This window comes from Lasioglossum baleicum, chromosome 18 (assembly GCF_051020765.1).
Source record: "Lasioglossum baleicum chromosome 18, iyLasBale1, whole genome shotgun sequence".
Lineage (NCBI taxonomy): Eukaryota > Metazoa > Arthropoda > Insecta > Hymenoptera > Halictidae > Lasioglossum > Lasioglossum baleicum.
Genome location: NC_134946.1, coordinates 4,520,255 through 4,534,037, shown reverse-complemented (window position 1 = coordinate 4,534,037; position 13,783 = coordinate 4,520,255). Strand labels below are relative to the sequence as shown.

General features: G+C 38.8%; 2 protein-coding genes across 4 annotated transcripts in view; one reads left to right on the top strand and one right to left on the bottom strand.

Moving 5' to 3' along the window:
* Unc-13-4a (BAI1 associated protein 3) overlaps window positions 1–7,522 on the bottom strand; it is a 132,603-nt gene extending 125,081 nt beyond the window's left edge. For 2 of the 3 annotated variants that reach the window (XM_076443284.1, XM_076443286.1), the window contains exon 1: window positions 7,131–7,521. The gene's annotated coding sequence lies outside the window, so the exon portion shown is untranslated. Of the gene's footprint in view, window positions 1–7,130 lie in introns of all 3 variants that reach the window. The other variant, XM_076443287.1, reaches the window with a different exon arrangement.
* Window positions 7,523–7,625: 103 nt separating this feature from the next.
* Window positions 7,626–13,098, top strand: LOC143218218 (uncharacterized). The gene is made up of 3 exons (XM_076443289.1): window positions 7,626–8,508; window positions 11,728–11,846; window positions 12,391–13,098. The coding sequence occupies exons 1-3, from the start codon at window positions 8,046–8,048 to the stop codon at window positions 12,415–12,417; spliced, it is 609 nt and encodes a 202-aa protein (XP_076299404.1). The 5' UTR covers window positions 7,626–8,045; the 3' UTR covers window positions 12,418–13,098.
* The last annotated feature ends 685 nt before the right edge of the window (window positions 13,099–13,783 follow it).

Below are 13,783 nucleotides of genomic sequence, written 5' to 3'. Positions count from 1 at the left end.
TATTAAAGTGGCGATATACGGTGACTTTTTACGTTTCTGGAAAGGAACATCGTGGACAGAATTTTGTACCGAAGCAAATAGAATTTTCGACAGACGTACATTTGAAAAGTGCTGAAGGTAAAATGTGAATTTCAAGGGAACCGATGACACAGAAACGATATAACGAGTTCCCGAAGTCTACCCCGTTGTCAGTAGATATATATTCGAAACATATATTTGAGATTTATCAGATTGGCGGCGGTGTGAAATGACTCATAGAGAACTAGAAACGTGTTCATAAATAGCTAATAAGATCGTGCCCAAGATACGGGGTAGTTGATTGTAGTTAGTCGAGCTGAATACGTTATGCTAGTTTGGAAAGTGAAACAACCGAAACGCAGAAAACAATTGCAACGCGAGAATCAGGTCAAGTATGAAAAACATTGACGGACGTTCGCATATTTTCATTCTCTCGAAAACAAAGTGTACGCGAAAAAATCTTTTCCCGCATTTATCTGGTTCGAAACTCGAGTGGTCAAATTATTTTAATTGAATTTCGTAAATTAACTGTTTCGGGAATTTTGGTACTTCGAACAACTCCAAACTCGGGAATAATTTTGCTAGTGTATGGAAATGTGTAAAATAAAAAATTGTGGCTCTGAATTTATTGTATTTTTCAAATATAAATGCAACGAGTTATTCCATAATTGATCATTTAATTTTCAAAATAAATTGGAAAATGTGATTGTTGCGTTAAAGGCAGCTCACTCATTATGATTAATCGTTTATAATGTTATACAAAAATGAGCAACTGTACAGCTTTCATAATCGAACCAAACAGTTCTGAAAATTGAAAGCTTTACTTGTAACTAAAAAATTATATTTCTCAAAAATTGGTAATTCGTAACGTACACAATTGGCGTCGGAGAACGCAATGTACAATAAAAAGGGAATACAAAACAGTGAATACCTCACTGTAGTAGCAGAGAATTATTTTCTTCAACGAATCTCGAGTCCACTATTATTACTAGCTTCTTACTCGTTTCCCATTGTTCGGTCCATTTTTCCCAATAAACGGTTCATTTACATCGATTTCGATGGTCGTAAGCCGAATATTGGAAACCGTATGATGGTGTGGGCTTCGTTATTCAGCATTGGCCGTGGTTATTCGGACAAATTGGGAGCAACCAGCTTTTTTCCCGAGGCTGTTTATTGCGCCGAAAAAAACGTGGGTTCGTTTCCTTTTATCGCGCATACACTCCCCTCTTGTTAATTCAGCATCTTCTTCCATTCTTCATGAACTACGGAGTGCCAGTTATTAACTGGTCATACATTATAACTTGGAAACAACGTTTTTGCTAATCGCTTGCCGCATTCATAAATGTATAATATGCGAGAGAACGTCGTTGTAGCATATATTAACAACTCTGCTTTATCTTCACCAAAAAAGATCTTTTAGGCGCTGACGCCAATGTTATTGTAATTACTAGGAATTAATCAATGAAAATAGGAATTTGAGAAAACGTGTATATACAGTGTATCCAAGAAGTATTATATTTTAACGTTAAATATCGGAAATATAGGGACTCCCAAAAATGTGTTGTACTCCCTTGATCAGTTGAAAATAATAAAAATAATAATAAATCAGTATTTTTAAATACGCTTTTGTTAGAAATGGAAGTAATTCCCGAGTTCGAATGACTGTTAAACATAATTTTCCTAATTGTTGACGGACGTATGCCAGAATTCAACGAGAAAATGGAGAAGTGGACGGACATAACTAAATTCCCGCGGATTTATCGTCGGTATGTCACCGTAACCATTGCGGAAATATAAATGTAGAGGACGTTCTAAATCTCAACATAATTGGGAGATAACCAGAAAGCCGCCATTAGTATTTTCGTGTGGTCTAGCGCACGCCAAAAACGGTGTACTGTCCAAAATCTGTTATGCATTCCCGTACTGTACAGCTCGCGGACACAGTAAAACTAATTTCAATTTTGTCAGACATTTTGACGCGAGAAACATTGCTAATCCGTTACGAAGTGCAACGTTGTTAATGCGTTGATGTATTATTAATGCGCTACAAAGTGTAGAACGATTACAACCAACGAACTGTACTGCGTAAAACAATTCAAACAACAATTAACAAATTCCACATACATTCCTCAGTTCCAAATCCAAACACTTTGTTAAACCCTCCATTTTAAGTTTCTACAAATACGGAACATTCAATCTCTCTACAGTAAGCTTTACACAAAATTGTATGAAGCGAGCTTGTAAATTTTTAATCTCCCAATTCTTTGTTTACTATTTGTGCAACGTCACCGATTCATTTTACAAAATGAAACTGCGTTACTTTTGCAGAACAGCAGCATTTCCATGTTTTTATTACCTGTGTAACTCGGTAATCCATTACTTCGTTTCAACTTGAATGGGTTTCTCCGAGCAAATTAAAAACACATCATGAACCTTTAATAATATCCATCATTCTCCCGCAACATACCGCGTATTTTATGAAGCTCCGGTTTCAAAAAAACCTTACTGAAAGTAAGGGGATACTCTGGTTTTCGAGGCTGCTTTTAAACAGATTGTTGGGAATTTTTATTCTTTTATTCGGAGAAACTATTCTGTATTGGAATGTTGTACGCGTATGTAAAAATAACCATAATTACACGAGTTATATATATTTGTTTATACAGTATGTTTTGAAAAACATCGGTAAAAAAAGTGGAAGTATATTTTAACCCTTTGCACTCCTTTGTCGAGTGTGACTGGACATCGGAGAACGGCAAATGTAAATGGAACGTGTTCTTACATGTATGTATTTGGTTCTTCCTTTATTTATTTGAGTCGTATTTATTAGTTAAAAACAAATATTGGGTTGACGAACAGTTCGTTCGGTTTTTTAGAGTGGAATAAATCACAAAAACCGAACGAACGTATTTGCCAACCCAATATAAATTACAGCAAAGTTTCAGAGCTACATTTGATATAATTATTAAACAAAATTGTTTAAAATAAGTAGCAGTCAACTGTCCTTTGAAGTAAATTTTAAATGAAACACTTCAAATAGTAGAGAGTTGTTGGCAACAAAATCGAAAAATAATTCGGAGTGCAAAGGGTTAATTAGTATGAATGTGGATACGGCTTGACCTAAGATAAATTAACATTAAACCTACTACGAGGGGTCAGATGAACCATTTTAGATTTTTTATTTGGCAATTATTGAAATTGTAAAGGTGTTTTCATGGGAATTTGTTGAATATATTTCTTTTTACTCCGGTATATATTATAGTAAAAATCGCACGAAATTTAAATAAATTTAATACCATATACATCAGTAGACTGCGGATCTTTATGCAAAATAAAAAATGTTTGCATTAATTGCAAGACACAGGAGCCAAATAAAAATTTCATTCTTCTTTTGATTATATTGTTAAGATGAAACTAATACACTGAATCTTTTTAATATCTCCGCTGTTTTGAATTGTACGTACACATTTTTGTCATAAATGCATAAAATCCGCGGTCACTTTGGACGATCGGTAGGTTTAGTGTTAAATAACTTGGTTATTTGCGAAGGAGCATTCGCACGTTAAAAGAATAAGGATTTTTAAAGAAGTAGGTAAAAACGCGACCGTCTCTCTCTGCCAGCGCCGAACGCACGCACGACAGAAATGAATCGCGTCACGTGACCAGCAGTGGCGGAAGCGTGGGGAACAGCGTAGAAGGGGAAGGTAGAGTGGGGACACAAGTCTTTATCTGGCGACTCTGAATAACGCATCCGGACACTAATGTTCGCGATTTTATTTTTCGTTCTAAAGTGCATCAACCTGAAAGCATTTCCGTATTCCGGGGCAAAATAAATATCGTAGTAGAGGCGGACGTAAAGATTTGCAACAAGCCGAGAATCGTTGGCAAAGGAGTTACAACATCGATACGGAAGTCCCGAAGGAACTGTTTGGCTCGCGATGAATCAGAGTCTGACAGTTAAATTTATTCGTTCCGTTCAACAATAAGTCACCGAGCCGGCGAACTCTCTCCTTCCTTCCTTCCTCGTCGATCCGCATCTATTAATATCCACTTCTGTTTATGTTCGAAAAGTTTGATGAATCGAGGCCCAACATCAACGATTTATCCTTTTCTCATTAACATTCTTTCGCGGTCTTCGCTCAAAACTTTCGCACAAGACTCCGAGATGGATCGCGGTACTTTTTCCTAAATTGATTTTATCGTGAAAGATACTTTTCTATTAGGTTGTTGATATGTCCGATTTATACCACCGTTAATGTGTAACATATTTTCTGAACAAATTATTTTTTAAAAATTAGTTTATATTAAAAGCTTCGTCATTTAAAGACACACAAATTGAATTTTGAACTGTTCGTGTAGGCCCGATAGTTTCGGATTTATTATATTAAAATACATTTTTCACAAAGCTACTTGAATGTCAACAACTTGTTTTTTTTTTAAGAATATTGAGCACAACCAGGTTGTCACTTTAAGTTATAACTACCAAGCTTCTGCTAACAACAAGTGCGCAATATATTTAATAAAATAAAACTATCCACAGCTGTGTAAGAAATATCGTTCGTTAATTTCTCATTTAGTTACAGATAATAAATCACATGTGCCATCGCGTTGACAGTAGCTTGTTAAAAGGGACCACATTCTAAATTTGCAACCACCGACCTTGAAAATCAGGGTTCGTCAGCGAAAACTTTTTCATACACGCGATTACCTTCGATACCCTTTCGGTCGATTACTCTCCTTTTTATTTGGGAAAACACAAAACCACTACACTGCTTTAAATCTGCTCCACACCTTCTCCTCAAATAGTGCGTACGAATATGTAATGTTATTAACTTTCTTTAAATCACTCTATGAATGTAAACAAAATCACACGTGCCCTATAAACTTTGTAAATAAATTCGCAATCCAAATATAGACAGTCAAAACATGAAAACAAATGCGTAAGTCTGGCAACGCGACCGAGATAAAAAACAATTTGCACGATGATTCAGCGGATGTTTAACCACTGTGACCGGATCAGTGTGGTGACCCGTACATATCCTAAACCTAACACACGAACGTTTTATCTAATCGCATATTGAATTGAAGTCTTCACATGTATATAACATTTTTTAATTTTACTGATACAAAGGAACGTTTTTGTTGACATTTTTTAATTTTACCACCAGGAAAGTTTGAACGGCGAAACCAATTTTTCTCTTAATCATTGTTATACAAAATCCGAAGGACACAAATGTACTACGGCCAGATTCGTATGGTGAAGAAGTAAAAAAATGGGTTGTATAGAACAGTCTATATGTACACGATGTTTACGGATGAATGGTAATGTTTTTACTGCGCAGCGAGACAGGTTGCAATCCGAAAAGAGCATTACAGCAAACAAGTAAACAAAGTAGGTATCGGGAATATCCTCCGTAACAAAACATCCCCGATTTGCTTTTGGCAGTGAAAATTGGAGTCGGATATAAAAAGAAATCTGTTACAGTGACATCTGAAATATTTATTCTTCTAACTTGATATTTTGCGTCTTTTACGTAATATAATTCAGTGCATAATTATATAATTTTGAACCTGCACCCTACGACGTATGTAAATTCCTATTTTGATGTAAGCTTGCTGTTATATTCATTTCAGATGTATTATTTCTGGTTCGGAGTATGCACTTGTTATATTTTCCGGCACTTATTTTAAAAATGTGTAACTAATTATTCCGACCGAAATATTTTATCAACCACAGAAATTGAATGAAACAAGTTACCGCAGTTAAACAAAAATGATTGACTAATAATTGCAAAACAAAATTGCATCATCCTCGATTTTTCTTTTTTGCCTATAAACTATAATTGTATATATTTTTCAACTGTGCACATACGCACGGTTTATAAACGCCGATAACACACAATTCGAACATCTGAAGCGCATTTTCAACGTGTGCGTGCCACGGTGTGTTGCTGTTTTGCACATGATCGACTTGGTGGAGAGTTCCACGTAAAGTGCACTTGTCAAGCTGTAACTAAACGGGACGGCAATACTAATCTTTTGATCGGGCATCCATAAAAAGCAATCATTGTCTGTCTGGATAGCATAAAACGCGAATCTCTGATCGAACAGGATGCAGAAAGTGATTGCTCTGTCACTCACGCTTCGTGACAGAACCTCAAAGCGTCGAAATCCTGGACACACTTTATTCTGGATAGTGTCGATCGTCGCGAATTGAAACAATAACAAAGGTTACAAATTCGATCGAGGTATACAGGAGGTACTGTGTTAACCGAAAATGTCAAAATTTCTAAACTCGGAACACACGGACCCTATTATTTACAATCTTTTGTCCAAATATCAATGAGCACGTTAGTGGAAGGGGTGGATGGATAAAGGTGTCGAGTATGAAATTGTTTGTTTTCTGTAAAAGAGTTTTTAGCCAGGTATGTTGTCCTTTTCTGATGAATGAAGATAATAACACAAATCAATTACATATATATATTATGGTTAATCTCTAATACAAAAAAAGATAATAATTATCTTCATTCATCAAAAACGGACAACATATTTTGTTAAAAACTCTTCTGCAGAAAACAAACTTGACACCTTTATCCATCCACCCCTTTCAATTATCCTACCTTGAACGGTACGTCACGTACACGACGGCAACAAGCATCACTAATCCGCGAGTTGTTACACAAGTTGTCCTATTCACAATTTCGTAACAACCTGGAGGCTACTTTTTGGTAAAAATAAAATCAAAATGCAACTGATTCTGGTCGTAATAGAAATGTATCTGTACGTTACAGATTGGCAGACGCCTCGACTGCACGACTATAACAAAACACTTAGATCCGCAAGAAGACACACTGGTATCCCACAGAACCACACAATTCATGTTAACCCTCCAATGCACGGGTCAAAGATATTTTCTTGTTATGTAGTCCCACAGAAACGAGAATTTATCGAGAAATTCCAAGATAGTTGAAACACAATTAAATCACAAATCTAATCCGTGCACTGAAGGATTAAGAACCTGTCGGGCCCTATTTCCAAAAAAAAAACTGGGATCAAGATCCACAGGTTCAGATCGTAACGCAATATATTAGGGTACGCCAACCCAGGGTACTCACAGTTTCCGTCGCTCGGAATACGTGTCGTCGGATGAAGCCCGCGAAGATGCACCGAGAGTGTCCTCGCGGCCAGTGAGATTCGATTGTTGTGTCCGAGAGTCGGGAGCACGATAACCACGGCACGATGGAAAGAAAACGGCGATGATCGGTAGTCGAACGTGGGGAACGAGCACGTCTAGGAGTCGCAATGGAATACCCACTTGTAGAGCCGGCGGATGACCGGGCGCGTAAACTAGACTGGCGGGTTGGCAAACAGGTGAGATGCCGTCGCGTGCCCGTCTTTCTCTGTCTCCGTTCCTCGATCTCTTTCCATCCCACCCCGTCACCCTACTCCAATAACCCGGCTGGTCCGTTTTCCGTCTCGCTCTAGCCACCGGGAGCTTTCCTGCTGCCCTCTCTAGCCACACGCTCCTCCCACTCCAGCTCGTTCAGAACGGGGATCCCCCTCTAACTTGACGCGTATCAACCCCCAGATTCTAGGCGAGCCTTGTCCTTACGGGTCGCGTTCACCCCGTACAACGTATTTTCCCCCGGTATCATTCGGGGACAGAGGAGACCACTCGCGGATTAGGATACGTGTCACTTTTGTTCCTCGGCGCTTGTTTCGCCCGCGACCGCCGTTCCGCTCGTTTACCCGCGACCTGTTCATTATCCTCCGAGTCTGTTTTGTTCGTCCTCGGTTCGTTGCTTCTAATTTCGCCCAGGTACCACTGCTCAATTGCCCTCCCGCCCTCATATGACCGACGCATTTCCTTCTCGAGGCGATAACGAAAACGTTTGATCGTGAGTTATGTTTTTTTTTTCTTTTTTCAATGTCCACCGCCCGTTCGGATCTGCCTCCCTTTTCTTTGTCCCTTTCCCTGTCCCACCCCGTCACGCGCTTCCCCTTGCTCTCCGATAACCCTACCCAGGAGCATGGAGCTCTCTCTCCCTACCCCCTGCAGGGGTTACAAGCGGAGGTACTTGCGTGCGCAGCACGTCCATCGATCTATTTCAGCTCACCTACGCTCTCCTGCCTGGCTAGCAAGCCTGGCCTCTACCTGCCGCGCTCTCTCTACCCTGCCCGAGCGTTTGCGGGTGCGTTCATACCGGGGCAAGGTGTGGACGATAGGGGCTGAGATGTTTTATTCTGATCTAGAATGCGATCCCAGCCCCTCGGGAGCCACGTTAACTGTACACCAGCGATGTAATGAGGAAGGATATCCCAGGATCCGCCCGCGGAATGACATCGATCACGGCCCTGCGAAATTGAATAGACTTTTTTTGCATTTTTTTCTTCTTTTTTTTTTTACTTTTCCTCCACAGCGACACCCACGATTACGCGAATGTCGGGAAATCCTGTTGGCACATCCCCGGGTACACTCCAGATCAAAAGAAGGTGCGCGAGCTACCCTTCGATTGGATTGCTACTCACGAATGGATTGGGAAATGACCATTTCCGGGGGAGATTGTTAGTAATAATGGGAATATGTTAACTTATTTCGAAGCTGCGAAATTTTAATATAAATGATTTTATATTAACAGTGTGTTAAAGGTCACTAATTGTCCTTTACGCTGTTCGTTTCTTTCATTATCACAGCTGCGTTCGGTTTTGCACCGAGTATTTATTTACAAGTAAATACACAGTCTCTAATAAAATTAAAATTTTATTCGTGCGCAGGAATTTATCCAGAAAGATGTAAACATTACTAAAAGTGGGATGTACAAAAAGAATTTATGGCTTCGTCGAATATTCAACGTTATTTAGTGCCTCTTTTAATTTCGATCGCGGAAATTATACGTTTCGGCCAGAGATTTGTACCGTTTTTGAACTGTTTTCTGCGTTGATTGACGTCATTCATGTTCCATACATTGTTTCAACTCGTCGAGAGTTAAAAACAGTTGGCTCTTGGCATATACCGCATATACATATACGTACCACGGTAGAAATATTCCACACTTTTTAACCACTTTACGCGTTGACGTTCCATCTTCCAATAAAATAATTGTACTTCTCTCTTAATATTCTGCGCAACATGGTTCATTGTGGTTCTGTTCAATCTGTTTCATGCAAAACCTTCTCGTTGATATTTTGGATTAATAATTGGATAAATAATGGTTTTATGAGAAAACAGTTCAATTTTGTTCAATTCTTGGGTTAGTTCTTCTGCCACCTTGTTTCGCAGAATCAACAAGACACTTCCTCGGTGCCAATGCAGATTTTCGTTTTAGTTCTACTCGTGTAATATTCCCACATGTCTGGAGTACACGACGAACGTTTCTAGAATTAATTTCAACTCTGGCTTTGCGAGCAATTTCTCGTGATATAAGGCAAGAGCTTGACGCAGCATGCAAAATGACACGTTTTTCACGAGCAGGAACCTTTGTTGGGCGGTCACTCGTTGGCCTTCACCGTGCCATAAATATCCACATCTTACACAACAAACTATAAATAAGTTTTTGACATCCTTTCATGAAACTGAGCAATTTTTAATCGAATTTGTTTCCTTAGCTCCAGAACTGGTAAATGTCCCGTATACTTAATTTTTACTTTTTTTCTCGCATTCCATGATTGTGCCGAAAATTTGTTTTTATCCCCTTGCCGTACTTTCACCAAGCCAGACTCGTGATGAAAGTTTTTAACAAAGTCTAACAAATATGAAGGGTAGACTTTACTTCACCGGACGCAAAATTTGTGCCTTTCTCCTATAAATTAAGATGTATTTGGTATATAATCCAGTAGATTTGTACCCGGGGCGGCTGCAGATCGAAGTTTCGATCCTGTAGGATCAATAGTTCAGGAGCTATGGTCGCTTAAAGTTGAGCATACTTCCAGTTTCTTTACAGGTAAGGGCGCCGCCATATTGGTTTGTACTGACGACCGCGAGCCGCTTACCGAGCAGAACCGCTAGTCCTAGCCGCCCCCCCCCCCCCCCCGACCTACTGACAGCCAATTCAGCAAGCGGCGCACGACTGTCACTATCAATGTGGCGACGCCCTTACCTGTCAAAAACTCTGCAGATTGCTCAACTTTAAGCAAACATAGCTCCTGAACCATTGATTCTACAGGATCGAAATTGAATTACTGGATTACATATCAAATTTTGAGTCCGGTAAAGTAAAGAGCAGCCAATATGAACGTTACGCGTTTCACTTTAGGTGAAATAAAATTTGATTCGTTTGTAATTAATATTTAAGCATTAAAATAAATATAGCCATACAAAAAATACACATATTTTCTGTTCCTTTCTACGACATTTTTGTGCATAAAGACGTTCTAATCACTGTAACTGTAAAAGAAAAGGTACGGCAAGGGGTTAATTAAAAATTTGTGCCCATATAATTTTTATTTCGCATGAAATAAAATAGTCCCCACTCTACCTTTCCCTTCCACGACGTTTCCTCTCTGTCAGAGAGAGAGGGTAGAGCTTTTCTCCCTCAATTTGGATAGCTCTGTGTGTTAGTTTTCTGTCCGTGAGTGTATTATTATTAGACTGCGGATCTTTAAAATGCAAAATACAAAATATCTGCATCGATTCCAAGACACAGAAGCTAAATACAAATTTCTTTCTTCTTTTAATTATTTTATTAAACTGGAATTAATATGTTGATATGTTCTTCAATTTATTAAATATGTCCACTGCTTTAAATTGTGCATAACAATTTTTCTTATAAATGCATAAAATCCGCAGTCTAATGATTACACATTACTCTACTTGATTAACGTTAGAATTGTAGACCGCCGATTGTGCGTTTTAACATAAATGTAGGTCACTTAATATTTGTTCGATTCGCTATTTCGTGACCGGTACTAAATGGAATATTGATGCACTGAACATATTACGAATGGTAATACGTTCTCCTGATCGAAATTTGGTTTTACGTGAAACTCCCGTGCCCTTTACGGGATTATCATTAGCTAATTATGTGCTGTCCTTGTCCCACACACACACACAAATGGCGACACGTGCGCGAAACATTCGATGCATAAAATGGTAATTTAATATTTTCAAATTTTATTTGTATAGGTAGTGACACGCGGGTAAACATACAATTCACTAAAATGTTGATTCTTTAGAGTGTTTCCGTACACTCTGTTTCATTCGAATGGTCATTTTAAACCAGTTATCCCCTTCAATATGCAACGCAAAATGTATTCGATATCTCGGAACGGAATTTACGCGGTTCTCTGAAAATCCATACGTCTAATGGAAAATTTAATTAATACACAAATTAGAAACACATTGTGTAGCCCATACGAACAGTAACGATTACAGCGGCAACGAACTTAATGATTGTTAATTTCGGTGTTTGTGGTCCGGACGAGTCGAAGCGTGAAGAAGCTTCGCAGCCCACGGATAATTTCATACGTTTAATCGATCCGATTCAATAAACCTCGCGCACACAGAAATAATGTACTTAACTGTGTGCAGCGAATTGCTAAATTCGATTTCACTCGAAATATATTATTAGGCTGCGAAACAAAAATTGTCTGTATCAAAAGACACAAGTCGTGTACAGACATTTTGTATTTCCTATTAATAATTCTAGGCTAATTAATTCCGTCTAGGTACATAAAATCGACCGAGGGATGATATTCGCCATGTTTGTTTTCCAGATCTGCTTGAACTGCCGGTTGAATCCACAGTGGCATGTCAATTAGCAAAGATCGCGTCCGGAAAATTGAGGAATCAGGACGACCGTGGACAAAGGGATACGGAAGAGCCAGTTAGACCAGTGAGATTCCATGCAGAGTCGCTAGATTAAGACTTGTCCCTCCACTTTACCGTTTCCCTTCTACGCTATTCCCCCACTCTCCGCCACGGCTGGTCACGTGACTAACTCGGTACTGGCAGAGAGGGAGGGGGTAACTCTTTTCTCCTCGATTCGAGTCAATTCCCCTGATCCAGCGACACTGGTAGAAACACTGAAGGAAGAGGACCTTTTCTTTTTAAAGGATTAACGCTAAACCTACCAACACCGGTCAAAATAATAATAGAAAAATAATAAAACTGATTTCATAAGAAACGATTTGTAGATATGTATATTTAGTGCACGAAGTCTAAATAAAATCAATCTTGTCATTTTTATAAAGGAACATATATATGTATACTAGTTACTTTTAAGGCTCGATAGGTTTAGTGTTAATATGTTTGTGATTAATGAAGAACAATTCCCAAGTGTGTGAGACAATTCCCAATTGAGTTCTTAGTAACAAGAATTTTTTTATTTTAGTTTAGTTTAATTTATGTACCTAAAAAGCGGTTATTGTGTTGCACAGGTGTGTCGCCTGGATAAGGTGCCTTAGTGGGAAGATCAACTTCTAGAACCTCCCTTCAGGATTTCCAAAATACACATTGTCGAGAAATAATAAAATCTCAATGCTGAGACCATTAAAATGAAGAATTGTGTTTGAACCACGATGCATCAATCAGAAGTGCGTCTGAATAAATTTGCTGATACCAGCAGTGACGAAAAGAGGGTACCGATCATTTATTAAACTCCCTCAAGCCAATCAGCGGATTTTCAAGTTGAGCTGTAAAGCCTAATGTAGTCAGGATCACGTTCATCTAAAAGTACCGAATCCCAACGAGCTTGAGGGAGGGATAGCTCGGTTGAGCTTCCATCATTCGTATCGATAAAACGTCTCTAATATTATATCGTGCTCGCTTCGATGTCCTGCCAACTCTTTGTACGGTGTACAATGAAATTCGTAATCACGCCGATTGTTCGGATACATTCGACGTTTAAGGATTAACCATTGTTGTTCCATTCTCAGCCTTTCAATCACACGACATAGATGCATAGGTACAACGATTCTCTTGGAAACAACTGGGAAACGTAGATTCAATAACTCCAGACAAAATGTAAAAAGTGATTTTTATTGAATTTCTAAAAAACTCTACGCTACATTTTAAGTACCCTCTAAATAGTTCGATGATAAACAAAATTTTTATGATAAGAACAACTCTGTTTTAATATTCTTCTTCCAAAAAATAGAGAAAAAAATTTTTTAAACCGGAATATTTCATTTATTAATTATCCTTGAAAGAAGTTTCGATAACGAAGTACACATTTTTAGGTACAGTCAAGGTGGTCTACCCCTTTTTTTTTTTGTTTCAGGACGGTGGGGAAATGCTATTACGCACACTCCCCCCATAAGATGAAGTTCGGGGGGTAGAATGGGACTCGGCTCCCCCTGAGATGGAGAAATCGGGGGAACGGGACTTATATCCCTACCCATACCCACTAAACCTAGCATTTAAACAAAACTGAAACGAACTCTAAATAAATGCAATTTTGGCAATGTATGCCAATTGCTTTCAGAGCTCGGCAGTTCTAGTGTTGATAGTACACATTGCTGTATCTGCGTTCATCTAAATTTGTCAGGTCCCGGATACTTATGGCTGATAATGTGCCCCATAGGCGAGAACCGTTTCATGAGATGTGAGTCAGTGCTTCCGTCGAGAATGCAATACCAGATTTATGTATCGATATTCGGTTAGGCCATATGAGGCCAACAACGGTGGCATCGTCACCACACATGTTCATAAGACGGTATCACGATGTGTCATGATCTTCCTGTGTGTGTAGCAGAGCTAAAGTTACGGAATCGCAGGACACATTTGATGTATGAGCACTTCCTGTTTCATCCACTTCTGAAGAGAACCATT